The 23,075-nt window shown below is 42.0% G+C and overlaps 1 protein-coding gene across 1 annotated transcript in view; it reads left to right on the forward strand.

The window, feature by feature from the left end:
* Positions 1-23,075, forward strand: part of LOC142216350 (dynein axonemal heavy chain 11-like) — a 249,638-nt gene that overhangs the window by 49,583 nt on the left and 176,980 nt on the right. Inside the window, exons 21-34 of the mRNA XM_075284114.1 lie at positions 3,308-3,468; positions 3,998-4,154; positions 4,239-4,384; positions 4,674-4,790; positions 4,924-5,062; positions 6,384-6,476; positions 7,420-7,614; positions 8,042-8,119; positions 9,372-9,504; positions 9,763-9,890; positions 13,302-13,450; positions 15,018-15,168; positions 17,001-17,132; positions 17,218-17,391. Coding sequence (XP_075140215.1) covers positions 3,308-3,468; positions 3,998-4,154; positions 4,239-4,384; positions 4,674-4,790; positions 4,924-5,062; positions 6,384-6,476; positions 7,420-7,614; positions 8,042-8,119; positions 9,372-9,504; positions 9,763-9,890; positions 13,302-13,450; positions 15,018-15,168; positions 17,001-17,132; positions 17,218-17,391 — 1,953 coding nt within the window. The remainder of the gene's footprint in view (positions 1-3,307; positions 3,469-3,997; positions 4,155-4,238; positions 4,385-4,673; positions 4,791-4,923; positions 5,063-6,383; positions 6,477-7,419; positions 7,615-8,041; positions 8,120-9,371; positions 9,505-9,762; positions 9,891-13,301; positions 13,451-15,017; positions 15,169-17,000; positions 17,133-17,217; positions 17,392-23,075) is intronic.

Raw genomic sequence — 23,075 nt, forward strand, 5'->3', positions numbered from 1 at the left:
CCTCTTCCTGCTCCTCCAGGTGCCTGCTATTTGGCTGTACTTTGTGAGGCTTCCATATCCTGATTGTTTATGGACTGCTTTATATTGACCTTTGGCTTGTTATTGGAAATCAACTTGTCTTCTGATTTTGGCTCTGACATTATCTCTCGGACTGATCTTTTATTTGTTACTTGTATCCTGATTTTGGCTCTGAACTTTTTTTTGACTTGGACGCATTCCTGATTTATCCACCTGGCTTTGGCTGTCTTGCAAGTTTATGGTGGGCTCTCGTTTGACTTCAGATTGTGGAGTGTTTATTTCTTATACCAGTTTCTGTCCACAAACAGAATAAGTCCATCTGCCTCTGTGGCTAGCGCTGGTGAAGATGTTTGAGTGCCTAGTATCTATCTCCCAGCACTGTATTAGTTTTAAACAGCTTGTTCTACTGCTTTCTGTTGTCAGCCAGTTCCTGCTATTTCTGATATTTGCTCCAGAGACACTATCATAGCACTAACCTTTAAAAGTAGACTAAAGTAGAGTATTCAGGTGGCAGTTGATGGTCAAAACCAAGGGATAAGCCAGAAATTACAAATACAGAGGGTGCAATGGAGTCAGTGTCAGGAGTACAGGCAGGGGTGAACCTGGGCTTTCTGCCGCCTGAAGCGGCATCAGAAAGCCGCCCCCCCCCCCCCCGGAGGAGGGGCAGAGCTGAGGGAGTGGGGGTGGGGTGGGGGTGGGGTCGCAAGAAAGGGGCATGGCCGAGCAGAAGGGACGGGGTCGATCGGAAAGGGGGCATGGCCGAGCGGCGTTCGCAGGCAGAGAGCAGGCAGGGAAAGGACCTGCTCTCTGCCTGAATGTGAGGGGCGGCTGCTGGAGCAGCACTGCGTCCAGCAGGGCCACCCCAATACACCACTCGCTTCCCGTGTTGGGCTGCAGACACGGTGACGCTAAGCCAGTCCAGGACAGCTTGTCCTGGACTGGCTTAGGTCAGCAAAAATGCCGCCCTCCTGAGGCCCTGGCATAGCGCCGCCTGAAGCGGTCGCTTCAGGTCGCCTCATGGGAGGTGCGGCGCTGAGTACATGCCAAAAGTCAAACCAGAGGCATACAACAGAAGGGGGAGACAAGACGCAGAAGTATAGAGTAGGCTGAGTCAGACACCAGCAGGCTATAGAAGAAATGTGCAGGCCAGGAATCGGATCCAAGAACAGCAACTAATAATCAGGCAAAGGTCATGAAACTTTTTTTCCTCCAGATTTGGTTTGCATCCTGTTGACGTCATCCCTCAGCTCCCGGGTTGGCTAATTGGCATACAAATTGGTGATTTGCAGTGGAGAGGAGCTGGAGTGGGAAAAAGTACGTAACACACATTAAATCTTCTACCATAGATGAGGCCTAAAAGTGCAGCTCTTAAAGGATGGCATTAATGGGATTGTCCCAACAGCCCCATACAAGTGCACTGGCACTTCATTCACAAGGAAAGTTGACTTTCAGACACCAGTTCCCATGATCGCTGGGAGTCCCAGAGATGTGACACGTGTAACCTATCCTGTGATGTTCTTGTAATGGGACAAACCCTTTAATAATAAGGTTGGGGCATAGCTATGGGAATAGCTGTAAAAGCTGTAAGGTGTTAAGACAGAGCTATGACAGCAAACTAAGTCTTTGTCTTGGGTCAAAGAGAACCTTACTACAGCTCTGAATCTGGCACCCATTAGAGTAGGTTTACTTAGAGGTTTCCTAATCTGTGTGACTATCTACAGTAGACTAAACATGTACAATAGAACGTGTAAGGTTCCATAGAGTGTTGCCTTGCCCCCCTGTTCAGCAATCCTAATAATAAGTCATTGTGCACAGATCAGGCCACGCTCTTGGTCTGATACTTCGCTGTATTCTTCTCTTCAAATCATTTCTTATCTTTTATGTTCCATACTCTTTGACTTTCTGGCCCAGTTACAAAAGCCTAAATATAATAAACCAGATCATCACAGTTAACAAAGGGGAGCATTGATGTTTTGCAGTGTTAAACATTAACATGCTGCATGTAAATAAGAGATAATACGTGTCCTTTTATTTCTAAATATCAAGGATTATCTGCATTTATTTTAACAGCTCGGAGCTGGCAGTCCACAAAGGCCTCCATTTTTTTCTTGGCAGAGCGCAAATGTCGTCATATTTTCAAACTTCGCTGCCATGACATGAAGGCCAAACCGAAGACAGCAGCGCAATGAGCATTATGTGCTAATGTCTTTACCACTGATCCATGCTAAGTGATGCCACGCTGACATTTACAATGGATACTGTAGATGAAATATTCCTCATGTAATTCTAAGAAACATTTACCTTCCTTCCCTTAGATTCTGTCTCCGGTTTTCCCAGCGCATAGTATACAGGAGGAGCATTATACCATGGCGTCTATGTTGTTGCTAATTTACTTTACCTTTAGATCATGTGCACTTGAGAAAGGGATTCACACCCCGAAACGCGTTGTGTGTGTTGTTGATAAATAAAGAAGAATCCTTTGATTGAACATCCTTGGGTGAAGCACAGTTCCTTCTTCTTGCCCTGTCTGGAGGTCTATCCTCAGTCCTTTTGGAGAATACTTATCAGGGCACGCATGGTCTAATAAGTCTCTGTACCAGTCTCTTTCTAATCCATCCTATTCCCTGAGAACAAAAGGTTTAGCATCTTCAAATTCAACATGCCTGACTCTTCTTTTCTTATGGCCACTTTAAAGGAGTTTTTGGGTTGGGGGCTAATTTAGATACTGATAATTTGTTCTCAGGATATTAGGTCATGTGAAGGTTATGTAGTGGACAGAGTCTTCTGCTTTTGTCACTGCCCCCTCTATAGGTTAAAGCAGGATACCTCTAGCTGGACTTAATAAACTAGGAGCAGCTATAAAAGAATTGAACTTACTTTGGATAATCCAGGACTTTTCTGCAGTACATGGATAGTCTATTGATTCAGTGGTAGCTGTGTAATTCTTTATTTCCCCTGTGGAGGCACTGTAGGTAAATTGAACACTTGCTGCTAGATTCCTGCACAGACACCCTTTGATCAGCTTACTATAAGGGGATTTACAAAAGCGGATTGCCCCAAAGAGAACAACCCCTTTCAAGTCTACCCAAGGACATTGTGTCTTCTGGCTATTACTTCCGCAGGCCTATTGTAAGACAGTATATAGTCATTGTACCATTGTATATCCCTATAGTAGTTCTAATATGGCTTTAGGAGAACCAGCTTGATAACCATCAGAAATATACCTGGAATTAGATTCTTTGTTTTCAACCTCCACAAAAAGTTTATTTCATTTGTACTTATTTTGCAGGTCTCTAATGGCCAGGCCTTTGCATGGCTATCACAGCTACGGCATAGATGGGATGAAGAGGCAAAGGAGTGTTTCGTGAATATATGTGATGCTCGATTTCATTATTCCTATGAATATCTTGGCAACACTCCTCGTCTTGTGATAACACCGCTGACAGACAGGTTCGTGTTGTGTTGATGAATTTGCCTACTTGTAAAATCCGATATTCTCAGTGTTAGGCACCGGTCCTCATTATGGACATGTGGTTGACATCTCCTGTCTTATTCTATAAATGAAAATGGGTGAATGAATTCCAGACTTCCATTTTCTATGGCACTTCCCAAGTTTAAAATCTCTGGACACTAAGCTATTATTAGACTATTATTAGTAGACTAATAATTCCTAATCTGTAGAGATCACTTCTCAGCAGTCATCTCATCTCATCACAGGCAGGATTACAATGGAAGTTAACAACTAGATAGCACAGGATCCACCATCTACAATAGGTAATGTCATAGCTCTCATCTTCCCGCTCCCTGGTTCGCTGCGTAGGGCCTTAGCCATATGGTATATCCAGTATACATGCCATAAATGTCTGAGGTAGGAATACCCCTATATTGGGTAATATTGGATAATTGAGCCCTGATTGCGATCAATGAGACTTATAATTAAAGATACAGCACAGATAGATATTTCCGTATCTTATTACAGATGCTACATCACTTTGACCCAGTCTCTTCATCTGGCTATGAGTGGTGCCCTCTCGGGTCCTGCAGGAACTGGAAAGACTGAGACCACCAAAGACCTTGGCCGTGCACTGGGTATTATGGTTTATGTGTTCAACTGTTCTGAACAAATGGATTATAAGGTGAGAAATAGTGAAGGACCACAGAATAGAATGTGAGAATGTTTGTCTCTGGCATAATGCTACGTGTTGGGCTTGGTCTATCAGTCTTTAGGTAACATCTATAAGGGTCTATGCCAGACAGGTGTCTGGGGCTGTTTCGATGAGTTTAACCGTATCTCAGTAGAAGTATTGTCAGTAATTGCGGTACAAGTCAAGACAATTCAAGATGCCATCCGACACAACAAGAAAAGGTACAGACAGTAAACAGTTAATTGTATAACATTGTATTCACATCTCTCCCATTCAGTAATACAATACCGCACAAAGTAACCCAATACTATTGTATAAAAATAATAATAATCCTTATAATTTTTATTATAATCTGTGTCAGTGTATCCGACATTGCTGTCAAAATAATTTACCTACAAATAGTCGGAATTATTACGATTGGGAAACACAATGCGACATGTTTTGTTGTGTTTCTATTTCTAAAGAAAAAAAAATTGTGGTATAAAAGTCATTTTATTTCATGATTTACAGATTTCACTTTATGGGAGAAACTATTGAGCTGAAAAATACAGTCGGGATTTTCATCACTCTTAATCCGGGTTATGCTGGCAGAGCAGAACTCCCGGAAAATGTCAAGGCTCTTTTTCGGTATAGGATACTCTCTTTTTGCATATATAGATGGTATATGTAGTATATATAGTATATGTAGTATACTTCTATGCAATCCATATAGCTGTATAGTATTATCCACAATCGTGCTGTTTTCTGTTCCGCTATACAGTCCATGTGCGATGGTCATTCCAGATTATGAACTGATTTGTGAGATCATGTTGGTGGCCGAAGGATTTATTGATGCGCGGATGTTGTCGAGGAAATTCATCAGTCTATATACTCTGTGTCGCCAACTTCTCTCCAAACAGGTAATAACTGATGGTTTGGGGATTTATGTGATATTTTAATATGTTTTGTGAGATTTTAATATTGATGACTTATTCTATATCTGATCAGAGAGGGTCTGACAGCCAGGACCCCCACCGATCAGCTGATTGAAGTGTAAGGCCAGTGATGTGATGTTCATTCATCATTTGGTCTGTGTATAGCTCATGTTAGGATAACAGATGCAGTTCAGAGCTAAAATGAGAACCAGTACTAGATACACTGATTTAAATGGTGAACATGGCGCTGTGTGTTCGAAACCCCCTGGGCTGCACCAACTCCAACCCCACAATGGTGTTCAATGGAGCCCCAGATGGTAGGGATGGACTTGGCGGCACTACTGGGGAGAGCGGTACGGATCGGAAAACACCAAACACACTGCGCACCACAAATCACAGTAAACCAGACACTGAGATCTCTTACCAGCAGATGTTTCGGGTTGCAATGTAGGTCCAGGTATTCAGAAGGCAGTGGTGGATGGTCAGCAGGTGGCAGCAGAGGGTAAAGTGTAGTAGCGTAGTCGTACGGTCTGGGTCGTCAGCAAGAGGGCAACGTGGTTCAGTGGGAAATCCAAAGGAAAGGTCAGGCAGGACGAGTTGGTAACAGGAGCAGTAGAGCAGTACAAAATGGTGTTCATGAAGCGGAGGTCTAAAGGCAAGCCGGGGTCATGAACAGGAGCAGGCACAGTACAAAGTCAGGAGGCAAAGGCAAGGTCATTGGTCAAGGCAGGGGTCAGAACACAGGCAATCAGATAACAGGGGAAAACGCGATTACCAGAACACTTAAGTACAACTGAATAGCCAATGGTGGTCTGGAGACAGAGCCCTCCTTAAATAAGCTCTGACCCGCTGCTAGGCCGAAACCAGAAGTCCCCCGTCCGGCTTAGGAGGAGACCGGCAGCTCCCGTGCAATGCTGCAGAGGTTCTGGCCTGACTCCCGAGACTCGGAAAAGGGGACTCCGGAGCGCAGTGAGAAGAGGGCCGGGACGCTCCACACAGCACTGCTGAGGCTCCGGTCCCACTCCTAACAGCTCAGTCCCATTCACAGGATAAAGGTTGAGCTCCAGTATCAAGCACAGCTGTATACAATGTATAATGTTGTGGTAGGTGGGAGGTGAAGAGGCTGCGGTGCTCATCCTAACACCATGGTCACCTCAAACAGCTGATCACTAGGGTGCTATGTGTTGGACTCCAATTGTTCTTAATCTCAGAATACCCCTTTAAAGAGTCAAGGAATTATAAATTACCGTGACAGTATAAAGGAAAGTTGTGTAGGTCGTCTGGTTAAACCCACAATGTCTTGCAGGATCATTACGACTGGGGCCTAAGAGCAATAAAGTCTGTGTTAGTGGTGGCTGGATCGCTAAAGAGGGAAGACAGGAGCCGGCCTGAAGACCAGGTATGTTCTTTGCTACTTTATGATTAAATGCAGCATTTTTAGCCCATAAAAACTGCAGACAATGCTTTATATAGGAAAGGGAGAGCAACGTTATGGTTACATGCAGGAAATAGCAACATGTTAATGTCCCCGGAGAACATTTAAATTGCTACATTATATTCATATTATATGTACTTGTTATGTTACTACATGCTCAAACTGGAAACATTGTGATCTCCAATTATTTAGCAATTTTTTCATGTTAATTTCTTAGTGTTCTGGCAGTTTTAATTACAATTATGTATTCATTGCATTTTACAAACTACAAAAGATTAAAAATTACTCTGCCATCCTACGGTATATTTACGAATTGGATTTTACATATACGGTATAATCAGGACTTGACCTTGATAATAACATGGATAAGAAAGACAAAAAGATAGATAGATGGATAGATAGATAGATAGATAGATAGATAGATAGATAGATGCATAGATAGATGGATAAATATTTGGATAGATAGATAGATAGATAGATAGATAGATAGATAGATAGATAGATAGATGGATGGATGGATGGATGGATGGATGGATAAATAGATGGGTAAATAGATAGATAATGAGATAGATAGATAGATAGATAGATAGATATTTGGATAGATAGATAGATAGATAGATAGATAGATAGGAGATAAATAGATAGAAAGATAGTTAGTTAGTTAGTTAGTTAGATAGATAGATAGATAGATAGATAGATAGGAGATAAATAGATAGATAGAGAAATATTTCACACAATAAAATAGTTGCAAGTTGATCCATTGTGCACAAGAAACAGCTTGAGACTAACAAGCCATATGTGTCCTAATTGTCCGAGGCTGACTTCCTCATAACATTTGTTCATTTTATGCCTTATGTTATGCCGTGTTATCATTGCATATAATTATGGTGTTGTTCCTTCTTCTTAGGTCTTGATGAGAGCCCTCAGGGACTTCAATCTTCCAAAGATAGTAACCAATGATGTTACAATCTTTCTGGGTCTAATCGGTGACTTGTTCCCATTGCTGGAAGTGCCCAGGAAGAAAGACGTGAAGTTGGAACAGATGGTCCGCCAGTCCATTGCCGAGCTGCACCTGCAACCAGAGGAGAACTTTATTCTTAAGGTGGAAATAATGACTTTCTGCTTAGTGTATTGTACATTGTAAATGGGCTGATTGAAGGCTATAATAATCACTGCTGTTTGATGCCGACCGTAGTCAGCATCTGGCTAATGATTTTAATAGCTCGGGCCATAAATAAAATCTTCTCACCACTTCCTTTTTTTTTTATTTTCGAGAATATGAACTAATATAATCCATTGTATTGGGCATCAATCCTAGGATGCCATATAATAGAGTCATAACTAATCAGAAGAGCGAGTTATCTCTGAGTATGGCCTTGTGTCCCACAGCAGCTTCTATCTACAGGAAATAATGTTGTATTGATTAAAATTGGAACATTTCGGAAATGCTTTAATATGTTAAATATTAGTCTTGTACCTCTCTGTAACTAGGCCACTTTGCTGATTTTTTTTGCATCTTTTTGGCTCAGATCTCCCAGTTGGAAGAGCTGCTAGAAGTCCGGCATTCTGTTTTTGTGGTTGGGAATGCAGGAACAGGAAAGAGCACGGTACATGGGAAATTTTAACAATATAATATATAGAATATATACCGTAATATGAAATATGGCAAATATTATTCCTAGCAAGGTGTGAAAAGTTATAATGTATCAGATATCTATTACATTCTGCAAGATACTCTCTAATGATTATTTTCTCACATCATCCAAATTTCTCCAAACTATATTATCTATCACTATCTATCACTATCTATCTATCTATCTATCTATCTATCTATCTCATATCTATCTATCTATCTATCTATCTCATATCTATCTATCTATCTATCTATCTATCGTTACTATCAATTTTATATTAATTTAATTAGTGTCAAATTAATTATAAGGAAAATGTTTGTCCATGTGAACATGGACGGTGCACATTTTTGTGATGTCTGAGTTTTCACAGACTCATTGGGGGGGAATGTATTAAAGCTATGTTTCCTACACTAGTTTTAATAAAGTCCCCAATTTGCTATTTGTTCTCGTACCGTGTTAGCCAGTGGGTATCAAATTAATTAGGTATTTATCTCATATATCTCTGTTTCTTTCACCCACTCTGTCATATCTATCTACCTTTTCTTCTGTCTATCTTCTGCCTATTTCTATGCCATATGTATCTGTCTAGAATTTATTTAATTACATATCTCATTAAGTTATCTATTATTCTATTATCTATCTATGTATCTATGTATCTATCATCTTTCACTACTAGCAACTTCATATGTATCTAGTTAGTATCTAATTATTTAGGTATCAATCTGATATCTTTCTTTCTTCCATCAACTCTTTCTATCTATCTATCTATCTATCTATCTATCTATCTATCTATCTATCTATCTATCTATCTATCTATCTTTTAAAAGAAATTGCTAACACTCCAAAAATTTAAGTAGCTAGTGACCTTTAATCCTAGGCTGGAGGTTGTCACCCTCTTTTAGATTTTGCATGCACTTGTAGTCATTCTGTGCTGCTTTAAAATCTTTGTGTCTTATCTATCTATCTATCTATCTATCTATCTATCTATCTATCTATCTATCCATCTATCTAGTAAAGACAATTTATTCATACTATATAGAGATATTTTATATCACACACCCCTTGCACATACTGTACAATATACAGTATACCTGTCTGTACCTACCTATCTCTGTTGTGTCTGTGTATCTATCTGTCCATCTATTAAATCTAATCTACTATAATTAACCCCCACCTGATCTGATCACCTTTATCATATGGTTACATATGCCCATGTCTTACACAGATCCTTAAGACTTTACACAGAACGTATTACAACATGAAGGTAAAGCCCATGTGGCATGATATCAATCCTAAAGCCGTGACTACTGATGAGCTCTTTGGGTTTCTTCATCCTTCAACCAGAGAATGGAAAGATGGTAAATATATAAGTAAGGCTGTCCATATATACAAGGATCCCTCCCGACCCCGACCCATATACACGCTCAGCTAGGAAAAGTGTGTACGTGCAATAAGGAGATGGGGAAAATGATGCCGGACATCTCTTGTGGTGACTTATTTCTCTAAACTCAAAAACTTTGGGACATATTGACACCGAACATGGCTGAGCCTTCTTGCCCCAGCTGTTTGAATAGCCTATAGCTACAGATATTTTTATAACACATTGTTTTTTTCAGGGCTGTTTTCTTTTACAATGAGAGAACTCTTCATCAATCCTCACGACGGCCCAAAGTGGATTGTCCTAGATGGAGATATTGATCCAATGTGGATTGAATCATTGAACACTGTCATGGATGATAACAAGGTTTGTAGCTTTTTATTTGCAAGAAGATGTAGAAATCCAAATAGGATCTCTTGTATGTATATTGTATATACAGTCCTATGAAAAAGTTTGGGCACCCCTATTAATCTTAATCATTTTTAGTTCTAAATATTTTGGTGTTTGCAGCAGCCATTTCAGTTTGATATATCTAATAACTGATGGACACAGTAATATTTCAGGATTGAAATGAGGTTTATTGTACTAACAGAAAATGTGCAATATGCATTAAACCAAAATTTGACCGGTGCGAAAGTATGGGCACCTCAACAGAAAAGTGACATTAATATTTAGTAGATCCTCCTTTTGCAAAGATAACAGCCTCTAGTCCCTTCCTGTAGCTTTTAATCAGTTCCTGGATCCTGGATGAAGGTATTTTGGACCATTCTTCTTTACAAAACAATTCAAGTTCAGTTAAGTTTGATGGTCGCCGAGCATGGACAGCCCGCTTCAAATCAACCCACAGATGTTCAATGATATTCAGGTCTGGGGACTGGGATGGCCATTCCAGAACATTGTAATTGTTCCTCTGCATGAATGCCTGAGTCTATTTGGAGCGGTGTTTTGGATCATTGTCTTGCTGAAATATCCATCCCCGGCGTAACTTCAACTTCGTCACTGATTCTTGAACATTATTCTCAAGAATCTGCTGATACTGAGTGGAATCCATGCGACTCTCAACTTTAACAAGATTCCCGGTGCCGGCATTGGCCACACAGCCCCAAAGCATGATGGAACTTCCACCAAATTTTACAGTGGGTAGCAAGTGTTTTTCTTGGAATGCTGTTTTTTTGGACGCCATGCATAACGCCTTTTTTTATGACCAAACAACTCAATCTTTGTTTCATCAGTCCACAGGACCTTCTTCCAAAATGAAGCTGGCTTGTCCAAATGTGCTTTTTCATACCTCAGGCAACTCTATTTGTGGCGTACGTGCAGAAACGGCTTCTTTCTCATCACTCTCCCATACAGCTTCTCCTTGTGCAAAGTGCGCTGTATTGTTGACCGATGCACAGTGACACCATCTGCAGCAAGATGATGCTGCAGCTCTTTTGAGGTGGTCTGTGGATTGTCCTTGACTGTTTTCACCATTCTTCTTCTCTGTCTTTCTGATATTTTTCTTGGCCTGCCACTTCTGGGCTTAACAAGAACTGTCCCTGTGGTCTTCCATTTACTTACTATGTTCCTCACAGTGGAAACTGACAGGTTAAATCTCTGAGACAACTTTTTGTATTCTTCCCCTGAACAACTATGTTAAACAATTTTTGTTTTCAGATCATTTGAGAGCGGGCTGTCCATGCTCGGTGACTATCAAACTTAAATGAACTTGAATTGTTTTGTAAAGAGGAATGGTTCAAAATCCCTTCATCCAGGATCCAGGAACTGATTAAAAGCTACAGGAAGCGATTAGAGGCAAAAGGAGGATCTACTAAATATTAATGTCACTTTTCTGTTGAGGTGCCCATAGTTTTGCACCAGTCAAATTTTGGTTAATGCATATTGCACATTTTCTGTTAGTACAATAAACCTCATTTCAATCCTGAAATATTACTGTGTCCATCAGTTATTAGATATATCAAACTGAAATGGCTGTTGCAAACACCAAAATATTTAGAACTAAAAATGATTAAGATTAATAGGGGTGCCCAAACTTTTTCATAGGACTGTATATGTATTAAGGTCACAAAATAGATACATTTATACAAGTTGTACTCTCCATAATAGCTCAATATCCATCTAGGTTATTACACAGAAACTATTCACCATACTCATACGCAAATCAGTACATGTTCACACTGTGCATGATTTTATCTTTATGGTCTAAATGTGTCAAATATTTAGATATTATTCCACCTGAAAATGTATTCAGAAATTGAAAACTTGGTCAATTGTTAATGGGGTTGGCTATCCAATGTAAATGTCAGATTTGATGGGAACTTAAGGTATTGACAAAGGGACCCACGAAAAAAGGTCACATGACATGGACGGTGCACATTTTTGTGATGTCTGAGTTTTCACAGACTCATTGGGGTGGAATATATTAAAGCTATGTTTCCTACACTAGATTTAATAAAGTCCACAACTTGTGTAAGGCACAGCTAAATTATTAAGAGGCTCTGGGACTCCCGAGTGGCAGCATTGCAATCTGCTCCAGATAGGAATTGGCGTAGATTTCATGTATAATACAAATGATACATTTTATTTATATGGCGCCAACATTTTCCTCAGCACTTTACAAATTGTAGGGTTAAAATACAGACTGAAAGAGACAGAGTAATAAGTCAATTCACACAATGGGACGGAGGCGCTGCTCACAAGAGCTTACAATCTATGAAGTGGAGGGGTGACACAAGACGTGGCAGGGGCGACATATGTTGTAGAGGGGGTAAAACAAGAGGTAGCAAGAGCAACATAGGCAGTAGAGGAGGTGGCACAAGAGGTAACAGGGGCGACATAGGGGGTAGAGGGGGTGGCACAAGAGGTAGCAGGGGCTGCATAAGAGGTAGAGGGGGTAAAACAAGAGGTAGCAGGGGCGACATTGGAGGTAGAGGGGTAACACAATAGGTAACAGAAGCGACATTGGAGGTACAGAGAGTGACATAAGAGGTAGCAGGGGCGACATTGGAGGTAGAGGGGGTGACACAAGAGGTAACGGGGTGACATTGGAGGTACAGAGAGTGACACAAGAGATAGCAGGGGCGACATTGGAGGTAGAGGGGGTTACACAATAGGTAACAGAAGGGACATTGGAGGTAGAGGCGGTGACATAATAGACAGCAGGGGCATACCCTGTTTCCCCGAAAATAAGACACCTCCCCCCCTTCACCTTCTGGATCACATACAACCAGCAGTCATGCTGGCGCTCCGCTAAGGAAGCATCAGCATGACTGCCGATTGTTCCCCGCTCCAGCCGCTGCATAAGACATCCCCCGAAAATAAGAAAGGTCATAGATTTCGTTAGATAATTAATTATAAGAGACTGTCTTATTTTCGGGGAAACAGGGTAGAAGGTAATTTTGCATAGTTAGTAAATGAGTCGCCTAATGAACATTGGGTTAATAAATTCTGCCCTTGTCTTTATGGGCATGTTTGGTACAGAAATTGGGTCCATGTGGTGTCTGTGGGAAACAATCACTGATGTGTGAATCAGCCTTTATTGTACGGGCAGAATACCCTGGTCCAAATGGATGTGCTCTCGGCAGCCACAATTTCTAGGATTTTAGCAGGACTTCCACGTACAATCATTTCTAACAAATGTTCATTAGAGATCCTGATTTGTTTCTATTGTATCTCGGCTCTATCCAATGTTTTAAGGATACAAAATGAGAACGGAAAGTGAATGATAATTAAGATTATAATGAACTCATAACATGATTTACTTCTCATCTCACGTAGGTTCTGACCTTAGCCAGTAATGAGCGTATCTCACTGACACCTTCTATGCGGTTGTTGTTCGAGATCAGTCATCTTCGAGCTGCGACACCTGCGACCGTATCAAGAGCCGGAATTCTTTATGTTAATACACAAGACTTAGGCTGGAGCCCGTGAGTAAATGTCCACTATGAAACCAGATTGTATAGCACAAATAGAGTCTTACTAGACGCTACAGAGTTTAACCCCTTCCTGACCTAGGCATTTTTCAATTTTCGTTTATGACTCTCCGCCTTCCAAAACCCATAATTTTTTTATTTTTTTCATTCGCAAAGCCAAACAAGGACTTATTGTTTGCAGGAACAATTGAACTTCACAATAGTAATAGTTAATATTCCGCACAATATACTGAGAAACTAAAAAAATCTGAATGGGGTGTAATTGGAGAAAAATTACTTTTATGCGACTTTCTTACGGGCTTTGTTTTCATAGTGTGACAGACTTATCTTGATCGATTGCTAATGGACACGACCATGAATGCAGGAACTTTCTATGGTCGGGGACTTGTCAGAAACCCAGCCATGATTTCCTTATTCTGGCTGGGTTATCTTCTTCTAGTAAACCGTCCACAGACACGATATTATGACCAAGGGCCCTGAGAAGTCCAAGACCGACCTGCACTTATGGTCGTATCCATTGCAACCTATCAAGAAACAGACTGCCACCACTAAGATGCTTAGAGAAAATATTTAACATTCTGCAAAATTTGTAGTTACTTATATTTACAAAAATGTTTGGTTCATGAGCAAACCACCTAAGACTGAGGCTCCACTATGCAGAGATGCAACTTTTTTGTTGCAAATTTTGCTGCGTCAAAGCCAAAAGAGGTTACCAAAGGAAAGGGAAATTTATAGGACGTTCTTATACTTTGGCTGGAAAACAACCCGAAGAAACAAAAGAAAGCTGCGTTTCTGCCACTTGAGGCCTCAGCCTTATACTTCTCCTTCTGAATATTTTAGACTGAGGCAAAATCTGCTTTTTTTTGTTTCAAATTTTGCTGCATTTTTTTGAACCAAAGCCAAAAAAAATATAAGAACTTCCTATACATTTCTCATTCCAATTGTAGTTACTCCTGGCTTTGGCTAAAAAAAAAAAATGCAACAATATCTGCAACAACGTTGCGTTTCCTCAACCTAATGAAGTTAGAATTTTTTTCCCTACCACTGTCGTTCTGATCCTTCTCGTGTCCCCTGCTGCTCTCTACCCGATCCCTGATCCCTTTCAACATGCAGGGAATGGCCACACGCATAATGACCAATGGTATTTTTTGCATGTCAATCAGGGGGATTAGTGAGGTATTTTTTTACATTTTTTTTTAACTCATTCTGCCCCTTTTCTAAGACTTTTTATCCCACTTCTTTAAATGCATAGGTTCTAAAAGGACTTGAATGGCTCGCCTCTCTATCCAATAATGAGATTGACTCCTCGGTTTTGGGATTTGCGACGGAAGTAATGTTTTAAGGCGATGCTAGATTAAATCCATATCTCATAAGGCTAATAGTTATTCTCTGGAACTGGTAGCTCGGAACCGCAGGCATTAAAAGGGTTATTTCAACTTCTTTTTAACGTGATTTCAGTATTTCATATTTACTTTCGGAATACAGAGGACGTAAAATTAAATGCAAATCTCGCCGCGCAGGATTTCTTTATTCTGTGTCTGATTTCATTCTTTTTTATTAGTTACGTTACCAGCTGGATCGAGACTCGTCAGGCTCAGTCAGAAAAGGCAAATCTGACCATATTGTTTGATAAGTACGTTCCTTACTGCTTGGAGCAAGTGCGATGTAATTTAAAAACTATAACGCCAATCCCAGAAAACAGCATGGTACAGGTAAAGGCAATGCATTTTATTTTCATGCTTTTTAAACTAAGTATGATCCTTTGCATTCCTTATTTCGGCCATCGCACACCGTAAAATAGTTTTTTTTGGGGGGGAAAAGAAGTTTTGTTAGAATTAATTAGAAAAAGAAATAACATGTAAATACATTTGGATAAAAGTCGGGGAATGATTGCATCACGATATGTAGAAAGAATTGTACTTTTTGTTATTATTAGAGATGAACTAACAGTAAAATGTTCGAGATTCGATATGCGTTTCGAGTAGCCCCTCAATATTCGACTACTCGAATCGAATATTGAACCCTATTATAGTCTATGGGGGGAAAATGCTTGTTTCAGGGGTAGGCAACATTCGATCAAATTATACTTACCAAGTCCACGAGTGAGGGTCGGGCTGGATTCTCCGAGAAGTCTTCTCCGTGCAGCGTCCCTGCGGCGTCTTCCGGCTCTGAATTCACTCTGCCAGACATCGGGCTTGGGCAAAGCCAACTACGCATGTCCGCACTACAAGCAGACATGTGCAGTCGGCTCTGCCCAGGCCCGATGCCAGACAGAGTGAATGAAGAGCCGGAAGACGCCGCGGGGAAGCTGCACGGAGAAGACTTCTAAAGGTAGGAGAAGAACCAGCGTTGATTGGCCAACTGTATAGCATTCGGCCAATCAATGCTGGTTCTGCATCGAACTTTTCCATTCAAATAGCGAGTGGTACTCGATCGAGTACGAGTATTTTGAATACCGTAGTATTCCATCGAATACCTACTCGATCGAGTACTACTCGCTCATCTCTAGTTATTATGGAAAGTAAATATTGCTTTTGAGGTCCTATTTGTTTTACATAGGGGAGGTAGATGTTTTTTACATCAGTGTTCCCGTTATGTGCCCCCGCTGAAGAGCTATTGGTGCCGGTACCGTAGCTCTTCAGTGTTGGAAGAGCAGTTCTGACAGTCTGTGAGGAACATCCCTCCTGACAATACTCGTCCATAGCGCTGGGGCATTCCTTACCTGCCAGCAATGACAGTACTTGTCCATAGACTAGTACTGGGGGGGGCGCTCCTCACCACTCAGCGTCATCGCTGGCCGGTAAGGAATGCCCCCTCTGATAGTACAGCGATATGGACTCTACCGTTACGAGGGGCGTTCCTCACAGGCTGTCAGAAACGCCCTTCTGACACTGAAGAGCTACTGTAACGGCACCGATAGCTCTTCACCGGGGGCACATAATGGGAAAGCCAATAGAGCACTGAATTCAGACCACTGTCGGGTTTCTAGCAGTGTATAAAACCTGCGAGTGCCCGAGCACATGAAAGGTCCTCTTTAAGGACTCCCATTTCTCATGAAACAAGTTCAATACAGTATTTAACAGGCTGCAACTTAAAACACCACCACTGGTTGGACACATATTATAGACATCTTGTGGCAAAAAACTGCAGCAAAATCTGCAGCAAAAAAAGCAGCTTTTTCGCAATATGGGGCTTATGCTTATTCTGGAGGGAATTTCAGGAGAGTGAATTTCTCATGAAACAAGTTCTAGGATTTTAAGAAAACCTTCGACAGACTGCAGTGTAAAATATAACCACTAGGTGGCCACAGGTATGCATGCCTATAATAGACATAATGTGACAGAGTATCACAAAACTGTGCGTTTTTGGTTCATATTATTATCTTGTGACAAAAAACTGCAACAAAATCTGCAGCAAAAAAAAGCAGCTTTTCTGCAGCATGGGGCCTCATCCATAAAGATTGTTTTCTGAAGTTATTTTAGGGGCTTATGGTGTCGCCTATTTCATAGAATTGATATGTATATATTTTTTTGTCTTCATGCAGACATTATGCTCCTTATTAGATTGTCTTCTGACGGAGGAAAATACCCCTCCAGATTCCCCGCGAGAGCTTTATGAGATTTATTTTGTCTTTGCCTGTGTCTGGTCTTTTGGGGGCGCACTCTTTCAAGATCAGGTAAGAAATTCTGCATCAGTAGATAAAATGTTAGCCAGAATAGAATTTTATGTCATGTATATTTGGTGTAAATTTATTATTTCAGTTGATTGATTACCGAGTGGAATTTAGCCGATGGTGGAACAAAGAAATGAGGACCATCAAGTTTCCATCTCACGGTACGGTGTTTGATTATTTTGTTGACCCCGAAACTAAGAAATTCACACCTTGGACTGAAAGGATTCCAGAGTTTGATATGATCCCAGATGTCCCATTACAGGTGAGCTTATTATCATCAAGTACCTACTATGCCAGTGCTGCTATCCTTTCCCTTGGTTCACATCTATGTTTGGTAATCTGTTCAGGAAGTCCGCATTGGGACCCCCCGAATGGACTACCGAACACATTTGCAAGAGGTGTGCAGTGAAAGCACACGGACCCCATAGACTATAATGGGGTCCGTGTGCTTGCTGCAAGATCTCAGCACGAGTCATGCGGACAGAGAAGTGGATTGTGAAGTACTTTCCTGTCCGCATGTTCCCTGCGGAGATTTTGCGGCAAACCCACAGACCCCATTATAGTCTAAGGGGATCTGTGTGCTTTCACTGCACTCCGCTTGCCAATGCGTTCAGTAGTCCATTCGGGGGGGGGGGGGGGCACTCCCACAAGCGGATTACTAACGCAGATGCGAATGAGGCCTGAGGCCATGGACTAGATTTTAGTTAGATGTAGACCCATAGCCCAATGCCGAGAGGTCAAGCTGCCAAGTTGCAGGCAGTGCAAAACTCCATGCTGGCAAAGCAGATTTACTCAATAAAATACCATAAGCACATTTTCCTGGAAGACAGGGACCTTTACTGTCTTTACTGGAGGGTCATAAATCGTATCTGTTCATTGCTGTGGCATGCACAAGAACGTTTACACAATTTGCAATAATCTGGATGTATTTCTAATATTAAGAATTGTATTGAGAAGCCGCCAGAGCAGTGTCTGGTATTCCAGCTCGGTCCCAATCACACAAATGGATCTGAGCTGCAATACCACATATAACCTGTGGACAAGAGTGGAGCTCTTGTACAAGAAAGCAGTTACAATTTTCTTATACTAGACAAACCCTGTAGGCCAAGGCCCCACGTATTTCTGCAGCGTTTTCATTGTGTTTTTCATTGTGTTTTCTCTGCTTTCTTCTCTCCTTATTAAATATATAGGGAAATACTCGCAATTCCATGTATGCATTGTTAAATGAAATGGATTGAGCTGCAATGCCAGACACAGACAATGGTCAGGAATGGCGCTGTTCCAAGAAACCAATCATAAAACAACTAATGTGGATAACTGGTGACTTATTTGGTCTAGCAAATATATTAGAACCAGGGGTAGATTAATACTAACATATGCCCTGGGCTCAATGAAGAATTTAGACCCCCACCATGGTAAAGTCCTATTAAACAGGAAGCTGAATAATCATTCTTAAGTTTTGGGTTTATATATTGACCATTGCTTTACAATAAGTACACGAGTACTACCCACAATATGATATTGCCCCCTTGTTTACAGGACTAGTCGCAGCCATACATGTATTTATAGGTACATGTAAAATTCTGCTGCCCCCGCAGGAAAATTCTAAATGGCGCACCCTTGTTAAAGTGAGTAAAATACTTGGACCCTGGGTGTCCTCAAAATAAGGTCATATTATAATCCGTTAGTGATTAGCACTGTAATAGTTACATACATTAACTTATTTAGGGAAGAAATCCCTGAATGAAAATGTATCAGCAAACATCTAACTCCCAGAGTCCATGTTTCTCCACGTAAATGAAGTTGTAAGCCCCACTGATCATGACAACAAGGGTCCCTGATTCCCTTGTGTTAATGTAGTGGTGGCTAAGCATGTACACTGTTGCTCCATTCAACTTTACTCAGCTTTGCTTCGGCACTCCATTAATGATGAATGGAGTGGCGGTGCTCCTGCTCTGGAGCTGCTCCATTCTTCTGATTGGTTGGTTTATGACTGCTCGAAGTTACGTTGTCATTCTGGCAATACAATAGAAAATAAACCTACAGTCTAATGGATGGTAACACAATGAGATTCTATAAGAAAAACAAGAATAACAATGTATAAGATGTACTTTCTTGCCGTTCCTTCTACTGGGCTGTGTTTTTTCATATATACTTTTAAGTAGGTAGGAGGCGGTTCCAGGGTAGTTTACAGGTAATTTGTGTTTATGGTCTTGTTTCTTTTATACTCTAAAGAGAACGGGGAGAGATACCTTCAAGGTTGATGAGAACGGCAATTGACAGAGCTGCGGCTATTTTAGGTCCCTGTTGTCCATTTAAATTTTAATGTTTCTATCATTTGTTCCTCAGTGTGAATTAACAACCTCACTAGTATGTTGGCTTCCCGATCTGAAGTCAAGACTTAAAATTAATTCAATAGCCCAGATTTACAGCGATTCTATATTTCACAAGGCAGAATCAATAATGTGACTGAAGGGAAGAAGATAAAAATTTATGGTATCTTGCAATTTAATGGTTGAAAAGATGCAATTGAAGAGATCATAAATTGTGAAGGAGTTTATGCTTGGTTGCCCGTGATTCAGTGCTTGCTGTTAGGACCTGATTTGTGACTATTCACGAGGTGTGATTAATGATGTGATCGATTCTTGCTTCAGTGCAGTAAAGCAGTTGTAATGCTCTTCATTAGAATAAATAAAATAAATTGACTGAAGCTTTATAAAAACTGTGTAACATTTAAAATCTAAAATGTCAATTTTTTTTCTCGTTACAATTTAGCTTTCTTCAGGCGGCTTCCACCTACGTGCCATCATTCATTGTCATTCTGTAAAGGTATTATAGAAACCCATGTGGGTTGGGGTTAGTTTTATGCAAAGCTTACTGAAGAGGAAATACATAGAGTTAAATGGGTGCTGACGGGAGTCAGATTAATGTGACATATGGCTAGAAGACATTGTTTCAGCTTATTAACCCTTTGCCTGAACTGTACCATAGTTTATCAATACTAGGGGCTGCTTTGGAGTAACAAAGGAATTATTTATTCACTTATCGGATATAATTCTTCCTGTACAGGTCATTTGGATCTTAGAAGGATGAGGGCTACTTGGGCCCACCAGGGAGATGGTTCTTAGGGTCCACCTTCCATCTATATAGACCATGTCCATTTTTAATCATATCACAATTGTTATTTTATACACAGGATATACATGACTAAAGTCTATAGGTTGTGTTTGAATACATCCATAGACCCCAGTGGTAAGTGATTGACTCCAGAGTCACCTCCAAATCTGGTGGATTTTTGAAGCCCTTTACTGCGTAGTAGAGATGAGCGAGTAGTATTCGATCGAGTAGGTATTCGATCGAATACTACGGTATTCGAAATACTCGTACTCGATCGAGTACCACTCGCTATTCGAATGTAAAAGTTTGATGCAGAACCAGCATTGATTGGCCGAATGCTATACAGTCGGTCAATCAATCCTGGTTCTTCTCCTACCTTTAGAAGTCTTCTCCATGCAGCTTCCCCGCGGGCATGCGCAGTCGGCTCTGCCCAGGCCCGATGCCTGGCAGAGTGAATTCAGAGCCGGAAGACGCCACAGGGACGCTGCAAGGAGAAGGAGGAGGATCCAGCCCGACCCTCACTCGTGGACTTGGTAAGTATAATTTGATCGAATGTTATCTACCCCTGAAACGAGCATTTTCCCCCCATAGAGTATAATAGGGTTCGATATTCGATTCGAGTAGTCGAATATTGAGGGGCTACTCGAAACGAATATTGAATCTCGAAAATTTTACTGTTCGCTCATTTCTACTGTGTAGGAGCCTTGGCCCACTGGAGATCCTCAGGTAGACCAGACAGAGCCTATGAACAAGATAAGATAAGATAATCCTTTAATAGTCCCACAGTGGGGAAATTTCAGCATGTTACAGCAGCATAGTAATACAGATACAGGATAATACACAGTAATATATTACAGACGTAGACACACATAAGCTGAGAAGAGAAGATATACTACCGTGTTTCCCCGAAAATAAGACAGTGTCTTATATTAAATTGTCACTCTAAATATAGGACCTGTCTTATTTTCGGGGGACGTCTTATTACAACCGGCAGTCATGCCGGCACTTCCTTAGTGGAGTGTCAGCATGACTGCTGGTTGTAGGTAGTGTAGTGTGGGGGAGGGGGGGGGGAAGGTATCATACGTACTTTTCCCTTCTTCTTAGCAGCGCTGGTGCTGCTGTTCGTCCCGGAAGTGGTGGGCGGGGCTTAGCGAGGCTTCGGGGGGCGGGGCTTAGCAGAGCTTTGCAAGCTTCACTGACACAGCAGCCGTGCTCTGTGCTCCGTGTGCACAGGAAAGCCGGCTGCTGCCTCTTCTATATAGCAGCTGCTGTCTCTGCCTCTGGGATGAGCTGGGAGAGCTCATCCTACAACAGCAGAGGCAGCAGCCGGCTTTACTGTGCACACGGAGCACAGAGCACGGCTGCTGTGTCAGTGAAGTGGAGCTCGCTAAGCCCCGCCCCCGAAAGCTCCGCTAAGCCCCGCCCCCCGAAACTCCGCACACCACTGTAGGGCATGCCTTATTTTCGGGGGATGCCTTATATTAGGCAATGCAACAGAAACCCCCGCATGCCTTACTTTCAGGGGGTGTCATACTTTCGGGGAAACACGGTAGGAGTCCATAGCAGCTAAGGAACAGAAGAAGAAAGAAGGAAGACTTCATAATCATAATCATTAGTTCTCTGTGCGGAGTGATCTTCGCTTGGACTGATGCAGATTATACAGCCTGGTCGCGGTTTGATGGAAGGACTTGCGATAGCGCTCCTTCTCACACTTGGGGTGGAGCAGACGGTCACTTACAGTGCTGCCAAGTCCCATCAAGGTCCCATACATGGGGTGGGATTTGTTCTCCCGCATGGAGGTCACCACGGACAGTATCCTTCTGTCACCCACCACCTGTACTGGGTCCAGGGGGTCCCCAGGACAGAGCTGATCAGCCCTTCTGATCAGCCTGTCAAGTCATTTCCTTTCCCTGGTAGATATACTGCTCCCCCAGCAGGCCACACCGAAAAAGATGGCTGAAGCAACCACAGAGTTGAAGAAGGCCCTAAGAAGTGTCCCCTGGACTCTGAAGGTCCTCAGCCTCCTGAGCAGGTAGAGCCTGCTGTGGCCCTTTCTGTGCAGCGCCTCCAGGTGATCAGTCCAGCCCAGTCAAGTGTGGCGTAGAGATGAGCGAACACTAAAATGTTCGAGGTTCGAAATTCGAATCGAACAGCCGCTCACTGTTCATGTGTTCGAACGGGTTTCAAACCCCATTATAGTCTATGGGGAACATATACTCGTTAAGGGGGAAACCCAAATCCGTGTCTGGAGGGTCACCAAGTCCACTATGACACCACAGGAAATGATGCCAACACCTCTGGAATGACACTGGGACAGCAGGGGAAGCATGTCTGGGGCATCTAACACACCAAAGACCCTCTATTACCCCAACATCACAGCCTAACAACTACACACTTTACACACTCAATACCACCTCTCTGACAGTAGGAAAACACCTTTGGGGAAAATCAGGGTGGAGGGAGCCTCTAACCAGCAGAGTTGGGGGAAATCATGGTGGAGGGAGCCTAGTATTAGCAGAATTGTGCAACGCTTATGGTGGATGAGCCGTATCAAAGTGAGCCGGTTGGCACTCTCAGCTGACAGACGGGTGCGCTTGTCAGTGATGATGCCACCGGCTGCACTGAACACCCTCTCAGATAGGACGCTGGCGGCAGGACAGGACAGCACCTCCAAGGCATATAGGGCAAGTTCAAGCCACAGGTCCAACTTCGACACCCAATACGTGTAGGGCGCAGAGGGGTCGGAGAGGACAGAGCTGTGGTCGGAAAGGTATTCCCGCAACATGCGCCTATACTTCTCACGCCTGGTGACACTAGGACCCTCCGTGG

The sequence above is a fragment of the Leptodactylus fuscus genome, chromosome 8 (genome assembly GCF_031893055.1).
Source record: "Leptodactylus fuscus isolate aLepFus1 chromosome 8, aLepFus1.hap2, whole genome shotgun sequence".
NCBI lineage: Eukaryota > Metazoa > Chordata > Amphibia > Anura > Leptodactylidae > Leptodactylus > Leptodactylus fuscus.